At 44.0% G+C, this 23,138-nt stretch overlaps 1 protein-coding gene across 1 annotated transcript in view; it reads right to left on the bottom strand.

The window, feature by feature from the left end:
- USH2A (Usher syndrome 2A (autosomal recessive, mild)) overlaps nt 1-23,138 on the bottom strand; it is a 408,238-nt gene that overhangs the window by 234,347 nt on the left and 150,753 nt on the right. The window contains 6 exon segments of the mRNA XM_005879907.2: nt 9,895-10,092; nt 13,120-13,200; nt 13,336-13,539; nt 18,759-19,032; nt 20,823-20,953; nt 22,374-22,553. Coding sequence (XP_005879969.1) covers nt 9,895-10,092; nt 13,120-13,200; nt 13,336-13,539; nt 18,759-19,032; nt 20,823-20,953; nt 22,374-22,553 — 1,068 coding nt within the window.

Raw genomic sequence — 23,138 nt, 5'->3', positions numbered from 1 at the left:
GTCTGGCCGGCATCCACTGTAATCTGTTCTCCTTCATTATGCTAATCTGTGGGCGGAAAGACTCCTGTCATCTCCGAATGGCTTGTATGGCAACGGTAAACACCTTGGCCTGTCTGTAATTGGACAGGTGTCTGCACTGATGTCACCAGCTTTTAATTCAATTAGAGAGCTGGCTGCTCTGTTCTCCTTACCCGCTCATTTCCCTCGCACCTTTAGTCTGGCGGGGAGAGCCGCACTCGGCCAGCGCCTACCCAGGGGCCAGGGGCTGGGGCAGCCTCGCAAAGATCACGTGCGATATTTCAAATGGACTCCAACAAGCCAGGAGTGTTTCCATGTCCTCAGAGGCATCTGCAATAATTTGGAGACTTTGTGTTTCTGTCTCTCCCCCCCCTCCTTCCCTGTACCCCTCCATGCCTTGAAGTGTTATATTATCTAAACACTGTCTTCTATCTACTGGCCGGTGGTAATTAGGAGCCATCACAGCAAACAGAAAAGCTGTTTCTGGCTTCCTCTCCCCAGGGCCCCGCTCCATCTCCAGAGAACCCATCAGAACACAATGCTCCTCTTTATTTGCTGGCATTTCACATTTGAATCAAGAAGGTGAGGTGAGCATTTATGAAGAGGGCCATCTGGTGAAGGGCACCCCCGGAGGAGCGGCTGTTGCCACCCGGAGACGGAACGCCAAGGGCCCACTTTTGGAAAGACAACCAGCTGGGGGGGCGGGGGGGGGGAGAGGAGAGCGGAAGAGCAGGAGCTGGCAGATTCTAATTTTTAAGAACACATCTCTGAAGAAGTTCGGAGCGGCACACCCCTCCAGGGTGGGGATTAAAGAGTAAATCAATCCAGGGTGCCACGCTTCCTGCCCACTTCAAGGAAGCTCGGAGATAAATTAAAGTTCTAACACAGACATTTTGACACAGTGACCCCATGAAACTGAGTAACGACATTTGTTAAATATGGATGAAAATTTAACGGTCTAGCAGAGATGGGGAAACACACCCAGGTTGCTTCTCCTCTGGTTCTTAGCGGCCCAGGAAGCTGGCATCTGTTAATGGTTTTGTTTTTTCCCCTTGTAATTTTGGTACTGTTTTAAAATAAAAATTAGGATGCCTAATATTTAGAAAACGAAAGTCAATTTTCATTTTAACCAAAAGGTGGAACACACAAAAGCACTCTCCCCAAACCTAAGGCATTTTTTTTAAAAACTCAAAAAATTCTTTTTTTTAACATTTTATTTACTTCAAATGGACTTTGTGACCTTTAAATATTCTAGTAAGGAGTGAAGCAAATCATGTACCTTGAATCAAAGGCTAAACAGATTTTGTTGCTTACAAATAGGAAAAAAATTTGCCTTACTCTTTTATTTTCTTTGTATAATACAGGGTCCAACCCCAGCTTAAAGAATGATTCAAACAATGATTTTTATTGACCTCAAAGCATTATCAAGTTAAGATTCTCTTAGTGGGCCCTAACCGGTTTGGCTCAGTGGATAAAGTTTTGGCCTGTAGACTGAAGGGTCCCAGGTTTGATTCCGGTCAAGGGCATGTACCTTGGTTGTGGGCACATCCCCAGTAGGCAGTGTGCAGGAGGCAGCTGATCGATGTTTCTCTCTCATTGATGTTTCTAACTCTCTATCCCTCTCCCCTCCTCTCTGAAAAAAAATCAATAAAATATATTTAAAAAAAATATTCTCTTAGTGGGCTGACATCTAACCTCAGATTTGTAATCCGTGCCTTTGTGGTAGGAACTGCATTGTCTGTCCCTGTCCTTCTAATTCTGCAATAGGTTGGAGGCACCCACTCGTGTTAACTCTTTATCTAACTTAAAGGGTGGACACTGAAGTCACTAGGACTCTTCAAGAAAAGACAGGACTCCCTGCGCAGGGAGCCAGACAGGGAGACAGAGGAAAGGAAAGAAACCGCGTCATCCTTACTGCTCAGGCCCTAGGTCCCCGCCCGAAGGGGATGCTGATGTGTGGGCACAGTGTGAACTCGGTCACTCAAGTCCAGCAGCAGAGCTGAGAGGAGAACCTGCCTCCTGACTCCAAGGTCACCGCCTTGCCACTGACCTAAGACCCCGCTCTACGAGAAGGAAGAAGACCGGCGCAAGAAGCATGACTGAAAATAATAGCATCCTTTTCTGGGCACATATTTCACTTAAAATCCACCTTAAAATTGTGCTCAAAGGTCCACGTTTATTGCTGAGACCTACTATACACAAACAGAAAGGAACATGCTTATCCCCCAAGTGAGCAAGCATGTGCACCTATAATATTCCCTTACAGAGCAATTGATTCATAAGAAATGCTCGTTATATCAGTGTATGTGTGTTGCTGTTTACTATAACATTGGGCTTTTATATATTATGTATGTAACATTTTTAACTTGTTCCAAATACAATATAGATATAAAGGTCATGAAAGTTAGAAAACAGAAAATTTGGAGTCACTCTCCCCGCCCCCCCCCCTTTTTTTTTTTTGGTTAATCCTCACTGGAGGATATTTTTCCCATTGATTTTTAGAGAGAATGAAAGGGAGGGAGGGAGAGAGAAACATCAATGTGAGAGAGACACATCAATGGGTTGTCTCTTGCACGCACCCCAAACGGGACTTGGGTTTGAACTTGTAACCAAGGTATGTGCCCTTGACTGGGAATCGAACCCGTGACCCTTCAGTACATGGGCCGATGATCTAACTACTGAGCAACACAGCCTGGGCTGTTCCTTTTCTTTAATCAAATCTGATTCTTGAAGTATTTACATCAAATACTATAGACATGCCTAGTTGAAGATCACTATACAGCAAGATTTATGTATTACCATCATTTTTGGCACAATGTGTCATCAAAAAGAAATCTACATCCTTCTCTACAAATTATTACAGCATAAAATAAAAAACATATAACCTGCAAAAAGCTCTGTCTGAAGATTTCACAACGTACAAGTAGCTCAGGCTCATTAGGTATTCGGGAGACTCAGACAAAGCTATTAACTCATCAACACTGCATTACCTAATGAGATTCTTCCGCATTAGCTAAGCAGGCCATTACATCATCTCTATTTTTACTATTTATGTCACAGGCCATATTTTTGTTCCTGTGAATTTTCTCAGACCAATTTCTTTCACGATTTACATTGAAAGAGTTTGTAAGAAACTACAAATATGTAATATTAATTTATGAAGTACTATGGAAATGGCAGACGCTCACAATTCATTTTTTTAATATACTATCATCAAAATGAATTCTTGAAATTTACTTGTGATGTCTGCCGATTGTGGCAGCGACCACTAAACACCCTCTTTTATATACTCTTCCTCTTCCTCCTCACAAGAGAAGACATACTTTTTAAAGCCAGGGAGATGGCCCCCTGGAGGAAGTGCATTTCCCAGCACGTCCTGCAGCAAGGCTCAGCCATGTGGCTGTGTTCTGGCCACAGAATGTCGCCAGTGGTGAAGGACCCACTTCCGAAATGCCTTCCCTGGGAATGTGCCCGTCTTCCTTCAACCATCCCTCCTTTCCGCTGCGAGGAACCCAGGCTGCACGGCTGAGCTCGAGCAGCCGCCTGGGACCGGGAGGCAGCAGCCCTGTCCCTACGGGTGTCATGCCGGAAAGAGGAAACGCATGTGTCCCTGGCACTGTGAACAGCCCACCCGACATCGACTAACTGGACGTCCGTCACCAGAGAGAGAGAAACTTAATCTTGCTTATTAAGTCACTGTTATTTCGGGTTCTCTGTCTCTCAGGTGAAATTAAGTGAAAATGAAAAACTCATCTATTCTATTTTTTCCAAAAGAAAACCTTTAACCTTTTACATAACAGTATACTTGGTGGGAATTCTTGGGCTATATTTTGGTGATGTAAAAGCAGTGTGTTTATTATGTGTATTTTACCACAATAAAGAAGAAATAGCAGCAGCAACAACAAAAAGATTGCAAAGGCAGGATCCAGCACTAGGTTGAAACACAGTACATAGTGTTTTTGTTTTTAATGAATGAATATGTTTTGCTCTGTGTAATTATCATCATTGCAGCAACACTGGCTTCTATTGGTTTTAATTACAAATATACTGAGGTTCAGTTCCCTGATGAGATTTAAGTTTTAAAACTAATATTTAGATTCTATTGAGCTTATCAACATTGTTTTTCCTTTGGGAATATACATACTGAGTTAGAAATATATGATTAAGTTGTGATTGCTCTGTATATTATTTCATAAAATTAAAGAACTACAGCCCAACTAGGGTGTGGCTCAGTTGTTGATTGTCAAACTATGAATCAGGAAGTCATGATTCAATTCCAGTCAAGGGCACATGCCTGGGTGTGGGCTAGATCCCCAGTAGGGGGAGTGCAGGGGGCAGCCAATCAATGATTCTCTCTCATCCCTCTCCCTTCCTCTCTGAAATCAATAAAAATAAAAAAGAATTAGAGAACTACAGCATTGCTGACATTTTAGTAAGAAACAGTAACCCAATACTCAAGGCAGCAGTATAGAACAATACTGTATTAACATTACTTTAACTATAGGGTTAGCGACAGAAAGCTGCATTTGTTCATTCAGTAAAAGTGTACTGATCAGCTATGTTGAGCAAGGAAATGGACAAGACTTAAAATGAATGTAAAACTTATTGCCTTCCAGGAGCTTACTGTCTAAGAAGGAAATAACTCAGATGCACAAAGAGTGGCCATAGCATAGGCAGTCTCAACTGTGGAGTAGGAATTCTCAGTTGAACAGAAAAACAACATACCTGGCATCAAAGCTTGTATTATAATAATCTCTCTGCAGGTTTCTCGAGTAAATATAATCATAGTACATTCACATAACTTGTATATAACATATACACGTATGTATATGTAGACATACACATAACGAGCAGGGTCTTAGTTATTGAGGGACTAATCACTGGGATTAAGTTCCCAAGTCAGGCATAAGGCAAAAATCACTTATAAAGGGCGCTTTTCATTTCCTCTATAAATAGTGAGCCTTGTTACTGGGAATCACAGTGAAGGGGGGGTGGGTTCTTATTAGAACGGCAGACTCTCACACCACATCCCCAGTCCCGGCATCAGAATCTGCAGTTGACAAGAACCCAAATAGTTCTCCTGTCCTTCCAGAAGAGCTGTCCATCACAGCAGAGGCCCTACTGACACTGCCTCGGTCTCCACTGTCCTAGCATGTTCTGCTCACATACATGTATATGTTATATACAAGTTATGTGAATGTACTATGATTATATTTACTCGAGAAGCCTGCAGAGAGGTGATTATAATACAAGCTTTGATGCCAGGTATGCTGGGAACCAGGGGCAGGAACACATGAAGCAGGACAATCGGCCCAGCAGGGACAGGGTCCCTCTCAGCGGGCCGTCGCTCCCTCCCCAGGAGTTTGCAGCATGTGGTCCCTGGACCTTCTGCAGGAGAACACTTGGTAAAAGGCAGGTTCCTAATCCTAGCCCAAGTATGTAGAACCTCCCGTGTGGAACCCAAGAATTTGCATGTTTAAGCAATTCAGGAATCTCCTTCTGACCAAAAGAGTTGGGAATTATACCACTAGCTGTGCAAGAGAGAGAAAAGGGAGCGACACCTTTTCAGTATGTCACCCACCTGCTTCAGGTAGACTAGCCTCTCCTGCAAATGAAGACTGAGCCAGTTGTCTAAGCAAAAGCTGTCTTAATAATAAGTTAAAATGTCTTTCATTTCTACATACATTTAGATTTACTAGTATCTGGGTTATCTGAAAGACTATTATTGATTCTTCTATGAAACTATAGTGAGTAATAAATACCATTATCTATGATTCTATTTGAGAAAGAAATATAACTCCTAGACTTTACCTTAAAGTAATGCGAAAATATCTTCTATGTACCAATTATATCCCTAGCACTACAAATTATGTTGATAATGAAGTATATACGTTTAAACACCTTAAGAAAAAAAGAAAAAAGAAATAATTATAGTCAGGGGAGGGTAGGTGGGTGGGAAGTGATTAACCCAAGAACTTGTATGCATATATGCATAACCCATGGGCACAGACAATAGGGTGGTGAAGGCCTGGGGAGGGAGGCGGGGTTGGGCTAGAAGGGGTCAATGGGTAAAAAAGGAGACATATGTAATATTTTCAACAATAAAGATTAAAAAAACAAAAATTAAAAAATGAAAGAAAAGGAAATGATTGTGTTCCTGCACATTGTTGAACCCACTCATTCTTCACATCATCTCAAATCCAACTGAGAAGTCACTTTCTGAGCAGAAAACGCCAGGGCTGTCTCCCAGGACAGCAGCTTCCTGTGTTAACAGGGCTGCAGGGAGAATCCTCCGAGCCATGCTGTTAATTGGAGGCCTTTGCGAGAAGTCTGAGGATACACAGGCGTGGTGACTGCCGGGCTTTCTGCCCTGGGGCGCCAGCAAGGAAATGAACTTCAAGCGCGCCCTGCTCTGAACCCTGGCCTTGGGAGGGCAGGGAAGCTGGCCCCCGCGGCCCACAGGGGCCCATTTGCTCTTGAGTGGGGCTGTTAACCCTTGGACTCTCCATGCTTCTGGGATTTATCTCATTTAATCCTCCCGTAGCCAAATTCATTAGTGGTAAATATTCCGTCTCATTCTTCTCCCAGTTGCCTTCCCTCATATTCATCCCCCCGCCACCCCGTTTGCCTTCTGCATTTGTAAGCCTGACCATCACTTCCCATTTCTTTTCAATAACCCATTTCACTTAATTTTGGTCTATTTATAGAATTAATATTTTCCTTTGCTGATTTTAGGGGGCTACTTTTACTCTTTTATCCTTTTTCTATAGATGGTTAACATTTTCTTGTCCTACATTTTTAAGTTTTAGGTGGAGGTGGAAGCTGTTATGAGAATTTCTGGGCAAAACTGAGACTTGACCGCTGGTCAGACTCCGCCTGGACCAGGGACCTGGACCTGGCTTTACCGCATGATCCATAGACACTGAGGAAATACCCACCTACCAGCACCCAGGCTGCATTCCCTATCAAACACTGAGGCCGCCCCAGGCGGTGCCCAGGAGCCAGCATTTGTAAAGCTCCCTGCATGGCTTAGTTTGCACCTGGTTGAGTACTGCCATGTAAGAACCCCAGTGTAATGACCCAAGGTTTATACACACATGGCAGGACATGAAACACAGGCCAATGGATACCTGACTTGAAGGAGAGCCCGGAGCAAGTGGAATCTGGAGCTGGTCCAGTACGTCCATGAGCTCTCAGCGCCCTCCTTCTCGAAATACTGAGAAGACAGAAGTTGAGGCTTACAGATTACTCTGAGGCCAACACAAACTTTTCTGTGGACCCCATCCTAATCCCAGCAAAGGTTCTTATTAACCACTAGATGTCCCTAAATTAATCTGAAAATGATTTCATTTTCTTGAGTGAACACCAATCTAAAGACAAGTTTAAGGATGGGGAACTGACTGCTATAATTAGGGGCTGGGCTGCACTTAGCCAAACTTGGGGTTGCCTTTAGACCCCACTATGGTGCTCTGGGAGGAGCTAAGTCAGGAAACCTGTTTCCTCCTCATCAGTTTCATGCTATGCAAAAGATCTACAAGAACTTGGAATGTGCTAAGAATAGATTCTACACTTGATCTTAGTCACAAGGCCAAACACAAGCCTGGAAAGGACTTTCTAACCTCAGAGGGAAGGTGGGGAGAGTGGGTGGGTGGGACGAGATCAACCAAAGAACTTGTATGCATACATGCATAACCCAAGGACACAGACAATAGGGTGGAGAAGGCCTAGGGTTGGGGGTAAGGGCGGGCTGGAAGAGGTCAATGGGGGAATAAAGGGGACATGTATAATACTTTCAACAATAAAGATTATAAAAGAGATTTTAACAAGAAAAAAAGAACTTGGAATCGATTAAATGAGAGAGAGATGGTAAATGTCAAACAAAAGAGATAAACATTGAGACTGTTGAGAGGCAGGCAAGCTGGTGAGATGAGGAACAAAGGCAAATTATATAAGAGAATCACACACAAAAAAACTTTAAAAATGATCTCAAAAGACTCAAAGAGTAGAATCAACTCTGCAAAAATCAGGAAAATGAAAGTGAAACAATTATGAAGCAATAACCTAGAATCCAGAGACTAAAGAGCATAAAGACAATTAATTCCCTGGCCACTTACTAAGTGCTTATCTCTGAGCAAAATACTTTATGTAGGAAATTCATTTTTTATCTTTACAACAATTATAAAACATAAAAAAGGTTTCTACCCCCATTCTATATATGAGAAGACTCCTGGTCTGGGGATATGTTTGTAAATTCCCCTGAGATCACACAGGCAAGAGACAAGTAAAAAATAAAAACGAAAATAACGGTGATGGCTAATACCGATTCTATGGTGAGAATTATTTTTAAAGCGTTGATTCCTTTAAACCCCAATAACCACCTTATCGGTCAGAAAAATGCAACTGATGCATCTACTTGGTTGTAAGAAAGTAAGAAAGCCCATGTGATAGATTCGGTTTCTCCTAGGGTGTTTAAGATGATTTGATATAAATATCCACTGAGCTGGATGAGAAAGCGAGGCTAGCATTTAGATAGTTTGGAAAAATATAAAATATTTAATGAGGAGGCTGGGAGAAGGAGCTTATTTTAGAAATGTGATAGGACTGGCGTCATGACCGAGTGCCCGTTTGGAAAATGCAGGCTGAGAATTTTTAGTGACGAGATGCGTGTGTGCGTGTGTGCGTGTGTGCGTGTGTGTGTGTTTCAGCCCCTTTAGCTACAAGGTGCCCATTGGGCAAAGTCAAACTGTGGACTAACTCAGGGTGGGCTTTTATCAGGTGGTAAAAATAAAAACAAAGGTAGTAAAAACAGATTAAAAAGAAACTGTTGGTATATTTGAGCTGTAGAGGCTAAAGAGTCTAAAAAAGGAAGTAAGGGCTCAAGGGGGTGGACCAATAGCCCCCTGACAAGATCATTACGGCCACTCCAAAATCCATATGATTTTTCAAGTTATAAAATTCTTTGACAGAGGAAAACATGTTTTTTTTTCCTATCATATTTATGAAGTATTTTCCTTTTTTTTGGTCAAAGGCTTATTCTGACTTTCTATTTCAGGTGCTGTAACAGTTCATGAAGCTGTAAGCTGCTCTTATCACACGTGTGCACGGATTTGAGTCCGGGACATGTGTGTGATGTCCATGAGTCTAATCCACTCCCATCGGTCTGCATGGCCCCGTGAGAAATTGATTCACCGGGGCGCCCACCAAACTCCTGGCACTCTGATCCTCCTGTACCCAGACATAATTAGGTTTAATCGGCAATTTTACAATAAGTAATGGTGCCATGAACTTGGGCTGGTCCCAGAGAGTGCATTTTTTGCGTGGTGAGGTAGGTCTGCTGGTGCTGTATGAACATGCAGGATCCCTAGAAGATGTCTGAAGAGCTTTAAGAGCTCTAGACACCTGTGACCTAATCTCCTGGGGACAGAGAATAGCAGCCTTGTACTGAAGCTATGCATAAAAGTCCACAATGAATCTTTTCACCTCAAATGGACGCAGGATTCCATCTCATTAGATGGTTGTTTTGTTGTTTAACGACTATTATTTTTAATTTTTATGTGTTTTTTAATTGATTTCAGAGAGAGGAAGGGAGAAGAAGAGAGAAAGAAACATCAATGATGAGAGAGAATCATCCATTGGCTGCCTCCTGCCCACCCCCTATAGAAGTTCAAGCCCATGACCTTGACCTCCTTGACCTCCTGGTTCATAGGTGGACACTCAAATGAGCCACGTCAGCCAGGCTGGTTCTTATTTCTAACCAGGCACATATAGATGAATAATTAATGCTTTTGGAGGAAAGAAACCTTAAAGAATGCTTTTACTTAAAATCAAACAAAAAGCAAATGAATAAGGTTTACTCCCACGAGGAGTCACCTCTACCTGTGAGGTTGCTGGTATGCACAGGCTCAGACGTGACACAGGGGGTGCGGGGTGGGCCGGGCCCGCCACCCTCAGGGCAGGCTCTCAGGATGTACTTCTCAATCACACCTCTGACCTCCACAGGTTCATCCCAGGCCACTTGTACGCTCGATCCGTTTATGCTGCGGACTCTGGAGGGGGCTGGCACGCTGGGTGGAGCTGCAGACGAGTGAGAGAGAAAATAAGAGGAAATGGCCGAGCGGAGGAGACTGCTGCCCCATTCTTCACTTTTAATGGCCGCAGTAAATCAGGCTCGACCATTAGCATAAATACAATTTATTAGAGTTGTAACTTTTCAGCACTGATTTAATATGACTGCACATCTTGAGCCATTCGGCTTAAGCGATATTTCAAAACCATCAAAACTCCATCGACATAACGTGCTTTCGAGTCTGGTCCAGGCTTTCCCCAAACATTTAATGGAGCCGACATGTTTCAAACATCACTCATAAGGGAGGAGGTGGACGGTGGGCAGGTAACAAGTTCAAACAATGGAACGATGTCCCCCTTTGAAGCGAGATAATTAAGACTGTTATTATACACAGCGGTTTGACACTTTTATATCTTGGGTGGATTAGCCAAAAATTATCACAAATGTGATGATATTTTACTGGGATATCTGATCTCACTTTCTACATTCAATTGTTCTCAAATTATTTTTAAAAAAATCAAAATTCTCTCAGATATGATATACAGATGCATTCCCAATTGCATTTCAGGGGGTGGAGAAGCGCGTGTCCTTGAGATTCTACACAATCATTTTGGGGGATGTTTTCTACAGAGTATCAAAAAACACTAATACAGCCCAGCTAGTGTGGCTCCGTGGTTGAGTGTCGACCTCTGAACCAGGAGGTCAGGGCACATGCCTGGGTTGCGGGCTCAATCCCCAGTGGGGGACATGCAGGAGGCAGCTGATCCATGATTCTCTCTTATCATTGATGTTTCTATCTCTGTCTCCCTCTCCCTTCCTCTCTGAAATCAATAAAAAACATATTAAACACACACACACAAACCCACTAACACAAAAAAAGGGATTTTAAAGCAACTGCAAAACTTCACTTACAAGCTGTGTCCCCTAATTTTAAAAATCTATACCTTTAACTATTTATCACGTGTTTCCACGGATCTGATCAGTAAAAACTTCATCACAGCTGACTGCGCTGGGGACACAGAAAAGGCCCGAGGAAGCCCTGGCAGGATGATGGATGAGAGGCCTGCTGTGGCTGCTCCTGGACTCCGGGGCCCTGTTGGGGACGGTCGCTCCGGGTTTCCCCCATCCAGGAGCCTCCTGCTCGGACTTCACCGTTCAGACCAATAAACAAGGCCAGCTTCCGGGGAGACAACATGAGCACAAAGGCCGAGAGGAAGCGCGGAGGCGAAGCGCTGGGGTCTGTGCCGTGAAAACAGCTTGGGCGCCCACAGAAAGCATGCTGGCCACACGGTCGAGCTGCAAGTAGAGGGATCCCGGGAGCGATGCTGATTTTATTAGTTCTGAAATGCGGTGCCCGGCAAAGTACAGGGCTGTCTAACAGATGGTCTTCTCATAAGGGACAGAGCAAAACTGACTCCAAAATAATTAAATAGCGCAATTATTCTCCAACCCCCGGGAGCATGTCACTGCTCAGGGTTGTGGTCAGATTGTAAATATGAATTTATGGCATAAAGACTCGGTGGTCAGACTGTCGCTATAAATTCACTGTTCTATTTGCATATTTTCTCGGTGGCCCTCAAAAGGGAGACTACTGAGCTATGCTAAGTGATGCACTTTCTAGATACCGATTTCCAGAATCAGACGAAAGGCAGGCTTTATGGTGTATTTGCTAATAAAGGAGAGAAGTGGGCCCTGGATGGTTTGCTAAGTGGTTAGAGCATCAGCCTGTGGACTGAAGGGTTCCAGGTTCGATTCCGGTCAAGGGCATTTACCTTGGCTGTAGGATAAATTCCTGGCCCTGGTCGGGTGCCTGTGGGAGGCAACCAATGGATGTGTCTCTCTCACACTGATGTTTCTTTCTCTCCTCCTCCCTTCTACTCTCTCTAAAAATCAATGGAAAAATATACTCGGGTGAGGATTAAAAAATAAAAATAAAGTAGGAAAGTGTGCAATAGGGTCAGAGGACATGCCAGTAACAATTAAATAGTTTATATCAGAGCTTTCTCCAAACTCTGAACATTCAATTCGTCTTGCCTACAAATAAATGATCATTTAAATCATCCCGGGAAAAGGGGCATGCTGTCTTCTTCTGGAAAATCTGTAGGCAGAGAGCTTTGAAAATTATTTTAGTAGCCCATCTCAGTACACAGTCATCTTTTAGATGGACAAGATTCCACAAAAGATTCCTGGGTTAGTCACGCATTGTTGATTAAAAACAAAGAAGTATGAGAGAATATCTTGGTGAAAAATGTATCTTTGGATAAACTGTGACTTGCTCGGGATCAATGTGAAGAGACGTTAAGTGGCATCACATGGAAATGTATTTGCCTCTCTCACAGACACCTGACCCAAAAGGGTAGAAGGCTTCTGACTCACACAACTTTCTGTGAGGAACGCCTTGCTGTGATGACACTACGCAAAAAGACATATCGTCACCGTCAGACGCTCAACGCACTCATAAATCGGTTGTCTGGGATGAGACCTAGGGCATTCTATCTAACTCCTAGTTGTCTCTACTCCGACTGAAAGAAAGAGTAGACCAGTCAGCAATTTCTGTCCTGGGAGAGTCATTCCAAGACCCTACAGTCAGCACCGTCGCAAATATCTGGCCTGACGGAACCAAACCCAGGTGCTTCCAACCAGGGCGCAGGTTTCAAGGTCACCTTCTGGGAGAGGGAGGCCACCCCCTCAGTGGTCATCCCGACGTCACTTCCTGTCCAATCTATCACGGCTTCCTGTCCTCAGCCTATTACTGTTGATGCAGGCTGTGAAATCCCTAAGACAAATTGAACGTTTCTTCTTCGGAAGAGGAAAGAGTCAAGCCTCAGCCTCTACTTACTAAATACCCGAAAAAGCAAAGCACTTCAGTCATCAGCAGATGCGTCAGCCAACCAAGGCACGCGCCGCCGCAGAGCGCAACATGCTCCTTGCGCCAAGACTGTGATGGCCTTCCCTTTCCTTCACATGCGCAAACATGGGTGCACAGGCATGTGCGTGTGTGGGCACATAGACAGGTGGAGAGAAAAGCTATTTACCTGCTCCAGTTGTGCGCCCCCGGCTCCAGTCACTCCAGACAGAACCCCCTTCGTGCGAGGCCATCACGCGGTACAGGTATTCTTACATGGAAAGAAGAAGTAGAAGGAGTAAAACGTTAGTCCCTGCAGACAAGGGGAAGGGCTGGCAGGAGGGAGCAGGACGAGGAGGGGGAGGAGGTGGGTGACATGTCACGTGGACGGAGCCCCCCACGTTACCTGTGAAGGGCTGCAGCCCGTGCTCCTGCGCGCTGGGCTCCGGGCCCCGGTACACCAGGATGGAGTCGTTCCCCCTGCAGTTAACGGCGCTGTCACTTGACAGGCATCCGTCCAGATTGACTCTGACAGTGCCGCTGGACACAGATGCCAAGCGGAGAGCGGTGCCGCGCTCAAACGCAACGTCCTGCATGCAGCCGCCAAAACCTGGCCAACAGGGAGAGACTGGTCACCCACAGGGTGAGAGCCACTCGTCACCCATCCTCTCTGTCCTCGGCGGGGCATCTGGGTGAGGGGTGGGGGGGGCGTTAGATACAATCTCTAAACCTGCACATCTCCTGGGGGAACCCTTGGTGCCCCCTCCACTGTCACAAGGAAATGCTTATATTGATGTTATTTGGGAAAAAAATATAAGCAGATGAGTATAATTCAACTGAACTTTATTCAGCTGAACGCCTGCGCTATGCCTCTTCAGGTCTATATTCCTCCTTGTGCAGATGCTACTGGAATGAAATTTAGCTCACTGCACATTATGGCAGAGGTGGGGGGATCCACATGCCCGCGATCCCGAAAAATTAAGTTACCTATTAAAGTGAGTGTTGAGGGCCACAAAAATAAATATCTCAAGTAGCATAATTTTTCAACAAGATCACTGGGGGGAAAGTACCTTTTGAGGGTATTATGCAGGACACCAGGAGGGAGAACAGAGTTCTGAAATACACTGGGGTCCTCAGATATTGCCCTGCCTCCCTCACTAATCGCTTCGGAGATACAGAACAAAGTCCCTATAAAATCAACAGACAGAGAGAAGGGCTATGGCTGCGTTCAACCATTTTCACTGTATTCCACACCGTGAATGTACAAACGGTCCCAGTTTGGGGTTGGTGGTGGCATGACAGGGACTGGGTTGTTTTGACAATGGCCACACCCAGAAGTGTCCCTGAATGTGTCATCCACACAGTCGACTTTAAAACGACCACCATGCAGTTTAAGTTCATGAAGATGAACCACAGAACGTCGAGAAAACGGAGGGGGATGCACTGGTTTTTAGTTGGAAAACTTCAGGGCAGCCAGCCGGCTGGGGGACAGCAGTTGCTTTCAGTGACACGCTAGTGGGTGTAAACAGAGACCAGCTCGGGGAGGCTTGGCAGTTCTCTGCTCAGAAAACTGCACAAAATGGTCATAGAAGAAATGAGCGGCCTGCCTTTGAGATTGCCACTGTGCGCACCTACACACACACACACACACACACACAAACACTCGTTCTGAACTGAACACGGTCAAGTTCGCAAGGCCCCTAGCACATGATTAGCTCTTTTCAAGACGAAAGCACCTCAGCGGAGAGTGGAAATAAAACATCATGCAAAGGCTGAGCAGTAAAATAACTTCATAGTAACAATGAACACATTGTTCTCTTCAGAGTTTATATGGTGTCTTATTATCTCTCCAAACACATTACGTTGGGCCTATTTCCTTTTTAAACACCGTTGCTATTATTCACATTCCTTTAGACCCGGCCGATCGATACTGCTGGTCTATCGTGAACACACAGTAGATGCTCCGTAGTTGGGTGAATTGAATTAAAAGCAATGAAGCTCAATACAAAGGCATCTGCTTGAAAATTCCAAAGCTAAGAATGCAAATTTCTTTGCCAGCGATTTTCTGACGGCACGGAGCTGAATCACCCGACTTCTCTGCACCCAGCAGCCAAACAGCGACCACGAAAGGCAGCTGTGGCCAACACCTGTGCTGTTATGAGAAACCCCGTTACGAAGGGGCACAGTTTCCGTTGGCAAGACAGAAAGAATTCTGGAGGTGGATGGTGGTGATGGTCGCACAACAGTGTGAACGTACTTAATGCCACTCGACTGTGCATGTAAAAATTGTTAAGATGGCAAACTTTGTTATGTTGGATTCAGCGCAACCTTTAAAACTGTAAGAAAAAATATCTTAAAAATTAATTTACAGGATGGGATTTTAAATGTGGGAACGGCCACAGAGTCTTCCTTCATTCTGGAGATGAGGAAGGCCCAGCCGAGCCGGTGGGGCTCAATGGCTGAGCATGGACCTATGAACCAGGAGGTCATGGTTCGATTCCTGGTTAAGGGCACATGCCTGGGTTTCAGGCTCAATCCCCAGTGTGGGGTGTGCAGGAGGCAGCCGATCTTTGATGTTTCTATCTCCGCCTCTCTCTTTCTCTCTGAAATCAATAAAAATATATTTGAAAACAAACTATGTTCATTTTGTATCCATTCTGAGGAATTCATACATTTTCAGAAGATATCCTTGGGGATCGAGCAGAGGGTTCAGGGAATGAAGTCTGCAACGTTCTTTCCCACCTGCACCGGGAGAAGTATTCCCATCAGGAACACTCCGCAACTTCCTTCCAGATCTGAACGGGGCGGGAGGATAAGAAGAGGGGCGAGGGTCTGTGAGTGGGAGCAGTGTGGGCGCCTCCTTTTCTTGCTTCCTTGCCTTTTTGAGAATCAAAAACAAACAAATGAACAAACAAAAAACCCTCCCACTCCTATGACCACTCCCAGGCCTTCACATCATTGAAAGGTGGCCCAGAACCGAGGGCTGACACCTCAGCCAGGAGCCCTTCTGAAGGAGGCGGTCCAAGGCCAGGCTGGTGGTCTGGCCGGAAGGCTGGCTTCAGCCCCCAGTGCCACCCCTCCAGGGAGCATGACCTGTGACACCATGTGTCATGCCCGCACTTCCAACCTAGTGGTCAGTGACAGTCCCACGGGCAGTTCTAAGCTAAATGCCCAGGATCTGAGCTAGTACATGGCCAGCGAAGTATGTTGCCCGGCATATCCACAATACACAGAGAACTTAATTTGCATTTGATTCAAAGGAAGATTCCAACATTAATGGATAAGAAAAAAACACACACAAAAAACAGCCCTGGCCCTAACTGGTTTGGCTCAGCAGATAGAGCGTCTGCCTGCAGACTCAAGGGTCCCAGGTTCGATTCCGGTCAAGGGCATGTACCTTGGTTTCGGGCACATCCCCAGTAGGGGGTGTGCAGGAGGCTGCTGATCGATGTTTCTCTCTCATCGATGTTTCTAACTCTCTATCCCTCTCCCTTCCTCTCTGTAAAAAGTCAATAAAATATATTTTTTTTAAAAACCACAAAAAAACAAAAAACAGCCCTGATATGACCACAAAACAGAGGCTCTGAAAGAGGTGCTGATGGAGAAGCCTGGAGAGATTTCTAAGATTGTGGATAACGGATGGAAAAAGGTACAGCACGTGAACTCGAATTTGAACTACAGCTGAGTTCACTGTGCAGCACCTCTACACAGTGAATAGTCTCCTGACCTCCGTCTAAAACATGCACTGACTTGTAAAGACCAGTAGCAATCAAAGCATCTGCGTTGGAATCGGAGGAAATAGGGTCATAAAATATGCATTTTTAATAACCTTTCCAGGCAATTCCAATGTATGTTGGTGAGCAGTAACAACAATGATGACGATGATAATGATAGCTAATTTTATTGAGTTCCTACTATGTCCCAGTCCTAATATGTACTGTACTTCATATTTTATCAGTGGTTTCAGACCGCCTGATGTAGCTGATACTGCACTGATAAAAATTTAGTATTACCCATAAATAAAGTATCTTTCAGGATTATAGACTCGGTCACAGCGTAGATTAAATCATTCCCCTTGGGTCTAGGTTGATGTTCTCAGCTTCTGTCATTATAATATGACAATCCCAGTTTAAGCCATGTCTCTACGGCCCTCATGGGAATGGGTGTTGGAACACTTTAAAGTAAAACGCATGGTAGGGATTTTTTCCCCCTAGATCTAAATAAGGTCAAGTCATCTTGTTCAGATAAAGGGTTTCCAAGCTCTTTCTCACCTCGGCAACCTGAATTCAGGAGAAGCCTTTATATGGATGTAATATTTCCAGCCTCTGTTACATCTTAAGTGCCTTGAAAATGTCATTACTGTCGTACACCTCAGATATTCATTAACTCCTTACCCGTACCCTTCTAAAAGTCTTCTTAGAGCTTGCCATATATTTTCTATTCGAAGGCATTTAAATCTTTATGTACTTACCAAATAGGCAAAAGCTGCTTTGTGGAAATTTTAACCATTCACAGTGCATGGGTTTTAGAACTAGGTAGAGACCATTTTCTATGTGGGAGCATGCCAGGCCACAGGCTGGGGGGTCTCTGTGTCCTGCCCCCCCACCTCTTAAAGCAGAGGTTCTCAACCTGTGGGTCGCGACCCCTTTGGCGGTCGAACCACCCTTTCACAGAGGTCGCCTAAGACCATCCTGCATATCAGATATTTACATGACGATTCATAACAGTAGCAACATTACAGTTATGAAGTAGCAACGAAAATAATGTTATGGTTGGCTCACAACATGAGGAGCTGTATTTAAAGGGCCAGAAGGTTGAGAACCACTGCCTTATAGAGAAGGAACAGTGGCCCATGCCCATGAAGAGAGCACTTCTTATAAGAATGTGGACATTGACGCCAGGACGCCTGACCAAAGGGCTTGCTAGCTGCTTACCAGCCACGTGACTTTGGACAAAGTACTTTCCACCCTGCTCTTCAGGTTCCTCATCAGTCAAATGGGGACATAGATACGGGTAGTAACTCCTAACTCCTAGGCTCCTTAGGAACAACAAACTCCATCTCCTGGAAAGCTCTCAGAACCATGCCCGGCACCCAGCACAAAATCAGCCATTGGTACCTTTCAAAATAAACAATTCATCTAATTATGCTCAATCTCATTATGTGAGTTAAATGCTGAGTTACGTGAGTTACTTTTTTCCTCTACTTATGTTAAAACCCATGATATGAGTTAAATACTTCAGTATGACTCATACACTCATGAACTTTTCCTTCCTGGTTATGAATCAATGAAACAGATTTTTTTCACAAGCATGTTTGAAACTCAGCTAAACCCAGCTCTGGGCGCGTTGCTGCAGGAGAGGGCCATGGAGATGCATGGAGACACTTAGCACTTACGGCAGAAAACAGCCCTGGTGACCTGAACGCGTTTCCTAGTTGCACACCAACCTAATTTATGTTTTTATTCTGTAAATATAGATAATGATCAGTCTTCAAAAAACCCAGAACCACATACGTTTTCCAGGAAAACATAGAAGTACATATTATGTAAATTAAATTTTCTGAAGACATGTTAGAATACATATATTCATTATAAATATAATGATTATGGAGGAGGGCATGCTCCTAAGGGCAATATACAAAACTATGGGAAGACGTGATGTTTTGTTTTTTTTTGTAACTTCACATTATGCAATAAAGGGGTGAGTGGGAGTTGCTTTTACCCTGACTCTATCGCTACATTTTGAAACAAGAACCACCCAAACAGAACCACCCAAACCTGGTAAGACCAGGGCTGCCATGATTTGGCGATTCCTCCAGGTGGAGTTTACCTGGCTCCAAACCCAGGTGTGCATGAGAGTCCTGCAGCTCGGGGGGGACTCCTCCCAGGTAGACGGCGGAATTCACAGCCAGCGGCTGGGCTCTGGGCTGTGACACGCGCTCCATCAGTTCATTCAGGCTGGCAGACACCAGGGCACCTTCCTTTCGAACTGTCACCTTATTCCACGTGCCATCACAGTAGGACAGCCCCAGCCACAGATCCACTCGGGTGAAGGTAAGACTGGTGTTTAACCGGAGGCTCAGTATTCCACTCTTCAGCTCCACCTGCATTCATAGTAAAGAACCAAACAAGTATGAAAAGACTAGCTCCCAGATGGGAGGTAATCAGCCAAAGACCTTGTATGCATAACCCATGGACACGGACAATAGGGTGGTGAGGGCCTGTGGGGGATGGGGATGGACTAGAAGTGGTCAATGAGGGGACATATGTAATACTTTCAACAAAAACATTTTTTAAAAAATAGACTAAAAATGACACTTTGGGAGAGAGCAGAAGTTCATTTTCTTAAAGAAAAGCAAGAAACATACCTGAGCCCCACCAGCGTGGCTCAGTGGTTGAGCATTGACCTAGGAACCAGGAGATCACAGTTCGATTCCCAGTCAGGGCACATGCCCAGGTTGTGGGATTGATCCCCAGTGTGGGGCGTGCAAGAGATAGCCGATCAATGATTCTCTCTCATCATTGATGTTTCCATCTCTTCCTCCCTCTTGCCTCCTCTCTGAAATCAATAAAAATTTTTTTTTTTAAAAAAGAAAGAAATGTCTCTGAAAGCGCTCTATAAAGAGTCTACTTTGTTTTAAGCCAAACTGGAGTAGCATACAATGAAGTACTTTGCAAGCTTATAATTGACATGAAGAATACTGTATTGAGTCAAAGAAAGTCATAGGCAGTAATGATTATATCACATGACACAACATGAGGCAGGCAGATACTTTTTGGGGATGCAATGAGGTAAAGATTATACACAAGCATAGGTGACTGAAGAGGACAGAACAGTTGGAACTATGGTTCTGTTTTTGAGTTTTTAGAAAATGAGAAAATGCTACTTTGTATATCAATTTAATTTTGGGGGGGAAATATGACAATAAGAAAATGAAATGTCAAGCTTGATTAAGTTTATTTTAACTGGTTAGTGAACTCAATTTCAAATTTGTAAGACATATTTTGATGTACTATTTCAGTTTTATTAGTTTAAATCTCTACTAACATAATTGCTTCTTTCAGATTAAGGTGCCATTTTCTAATATGAGCATAGTTTGCCCAATTTTTCATGAAACAGGAAATGCCTCCACTAAGTTTTCCTTCAAAATGGTACATGATAGCTATTTTCCCTACTGGGTTGTTGTTTTGTTAGAAGTCAAATCAGCAACCACAGGATACTTAAAAACTTGAGCTCAATCGTGTCTAATGAAACAAATAAGTAAAGCCAGATAAAAATTACTACTTTTGCTTTGTGTAAACAGCATCTTTGTGAAGTACATCAGGTAAGCAGTTCTTCATTTAACTATTCATTCATGCAATAAACATGGAACCGCTGCTATGTTCCATGGACCTGCTGCTCTGAGATAAACACTGTCTAACAGCGGAGAGAGTATGTGAAGTAACACCATAGCCAAGATGGAAATGGGGTTGATGAGAGAGATTCTGGAAATTGGGAAAGGCCTCCAGAATTGAAAGTGATGTGGCTTGGGAGAAAAAATAAAAACAAAAGTGAATCTGGAAAAAAATCCCCAGTGTGGGGCATGCAAGAGACAGCCGATCCCACAACCTGGGCATGTGCCCTGACCGGGAATCGAACTGTGATCTCCTGGTTCCTAGGTCAGTGCTCAACCACTGAGCCATGCTGGTGGGGCTCAGGTACATTCCTTGCTTTTCTTTAAGAAAATGAACTTCTCTCTCTCAAAGTGTCATTTTTAGTCTATTTTTAAAAAAATCTTTTTTGTTGAAAGTATTACATATGTCCCCAATTTAGTATAACGTAAGCCCATGGTTTGTTTATTTTACAATAGAATCTGACATTTTAAAATATATTTAATTAAAAGAATTAACGTACAGCAAGAAAATCAGGTCCGTCTTTGTTGTAAATGAAAAGGAGCAACCCATTCAATTGGTCTGTTCTGAACTTGAAGGAAATCTCAAAGTCCAGGCCACCATGAAATGTGCCTGGATCAAGTTCCAGGAACCCTTCAAAGAAAAGAATATGCACATATCAGCATGTGGAATGAAAAACTGCCAGCATTGTATGTCCTAAGATACCCTGAGGATACACACTGCAGTTGGGTAAATCTCTCACAAAAGAAGATGCCAATCAATGTTAAGAAATCTCCCTGTAGCCCAGCTGGGGTGGCTCAATGGCTGAGCATCAACCCATGAAACAGGAGGTCGAGGTTCAATTCCCAGTCAGGGCACATGCCCGGGTTGCAGGCTGGATCTCCAGTAGGGGGCGTGGAGGAGGCAGCCGATCGATGATTATGTCCCTTCACTGATGTTTCTATCCCTCTCCCTTCCCCTTCCTCTCTGAAATCAATAAAAAACAACACACACATGTAACAGAAATCCTGTAACTTTACAGACGTGGCAGAAGGAACTTGACACACCTTTTAAGAGGAAGTACTTTGTTCTTTAAATCACGGCTACAACTAAGACTGTTATTGTTTCATACAACCATTAACAATAAGCACTTGCACTGACTTCATAGAAACTCTGAATAATGACAGTGACAAGAGAAAGAGCAATGGAAGTGTACGCATGTGGCTTTCTATTCTGAAAGTAATTTAAGCAATGTAGTAACTGACCAACCTCATTCTAAAGGCAGGAGGCAAAGGTGGGCTTTCATTTGAAGAAGAAGCCATGTCCCCCAAGCGGCCATGCTCCCCCCTTCCCCTGGGGGGGCTGCCAGGCAAAGACAGTAGCTGGGGACATGCCAGGGACACAGCACCTCCCCCTTGCTGCAGCCTTGGGACAAATGGCAGTGACAGTGGTTATATCCTCCAGCTCTCCCTTCAGGACCTACTTACCTCCTTACAACGCTGAACTTTTACTCTGAGAAATATTGGCCCTCTACATGATAAACAGAGATCTGTGGGTTAATCTGGTAACTCCTTTGAAACATTTTTTTTTAAGAGGGAGAGGAAGGGAGTGGGATAGAGAGATAGAAACATCAATGATGAGAGAGAAACATCATGGATCGGCTGCCTTCTGCATACCCCCTGCTGGGGATTGAGCCCGCAACCTGGGCATGTGCCCTGACCGGGAATTGAACCAGTGACCTCTGGAATCCTGGGTCAGTGCTTCAGCACTGAGCCACACTGGCCATCTGAAACATCTTTCTAAGTACATTTCATTCTAAGTAAAACAACGGACTGACAAATGGACACTTGTGACACCTCCACATGTACACTCAGAGCTGCTTTGGGCCATCACAGAGCTTCCGCATGAAGAGATATTTATGATTCTTACCATTTATATTACGTATTTAAACTCTGACCATCAGGCATAACTAGGTATTCACATGAGGTCTAAGTACTTGAGCAGGGGAGAGCCAAGTACGCCAAGGATGGAACATGGGTGCACAGCAATGACCAACGGCTACGTGAGAACCTACCTGCTCCGAGGAAATGGGCTCCCTCTTGCAATGAAGAGGGACATCCCTCCCAGGTGTCATAGGAGTTGACCTGCTCTTCAGAATTCTGCCAAACCAGAGGCTCCCAAACAGCGGAGGGGTTGTAATTCTTCATAAAATGCACATCCTTGAGACAGCCCACAAAACCCTTTCGGACTATGCCTGCAGGAGTTGACAGACATCAAGAAATATGTCTTGTGAAAAATGCTTTGCAAGCAATTAATTTTATGTGCAATTAAAATAAAAGAATTGGGCACTCGCTCTCTACCTATTTATTGCAAACTTCTTAATGATTCATGTAAATGCCACACCACCACCTATGCTAAGTGGTAACAGAATATTTAGCCCTGGTTCAGACCCATCCTATATGCAGAAAGAGATGTTAAAGCGAAAACCCTCAGTTTTATAGTATTAGCAAGAATATTGACTTTTGAACTAACAAGGAGATTTCATCAGCCACGGTCTTAAAAATGAAAGAGTGGTCACATTTTAAAAGTATTTGAAGGAAGTGTTTCTATTAAATCTATAGTTTACAGTTTAGTTCCATCATCATAATAGACTAGTCTGTTATACAAGTCAGTCAGTAAGTTGACCTCATTTCTAGGAAGGGTGATTTTGTTTCCTAGATTAATTTCATTCACGTTAGTTTTATTAATTTCACTTTAGAGTCAGTTTTTGTTCTATGTCCTCAAATATAGGAATTAATTTGTGCCCCAATTCCGGCACGTAGGGCACGTGGATGGGATT

Source organism: Myotis brandtii, unplaced genomic scaffold, assembly GCF_000412655.1.
Source record: "Myotis brandtii unplaced genomic scaffold, ASM41265v1 scaffold612, whole genome shotgun sequence".
Taxonomy (NCBI): Eukaryota; Metazoa; Chordata; class Mammalia; order Chiroptera; family Vespertilionidae; genus Myotis; species Myotis brandtii.
Note: the sequence above shows the minus strand (reverse complement) of the source record. Positions and strands in the feature narration are given on the sequence as shown.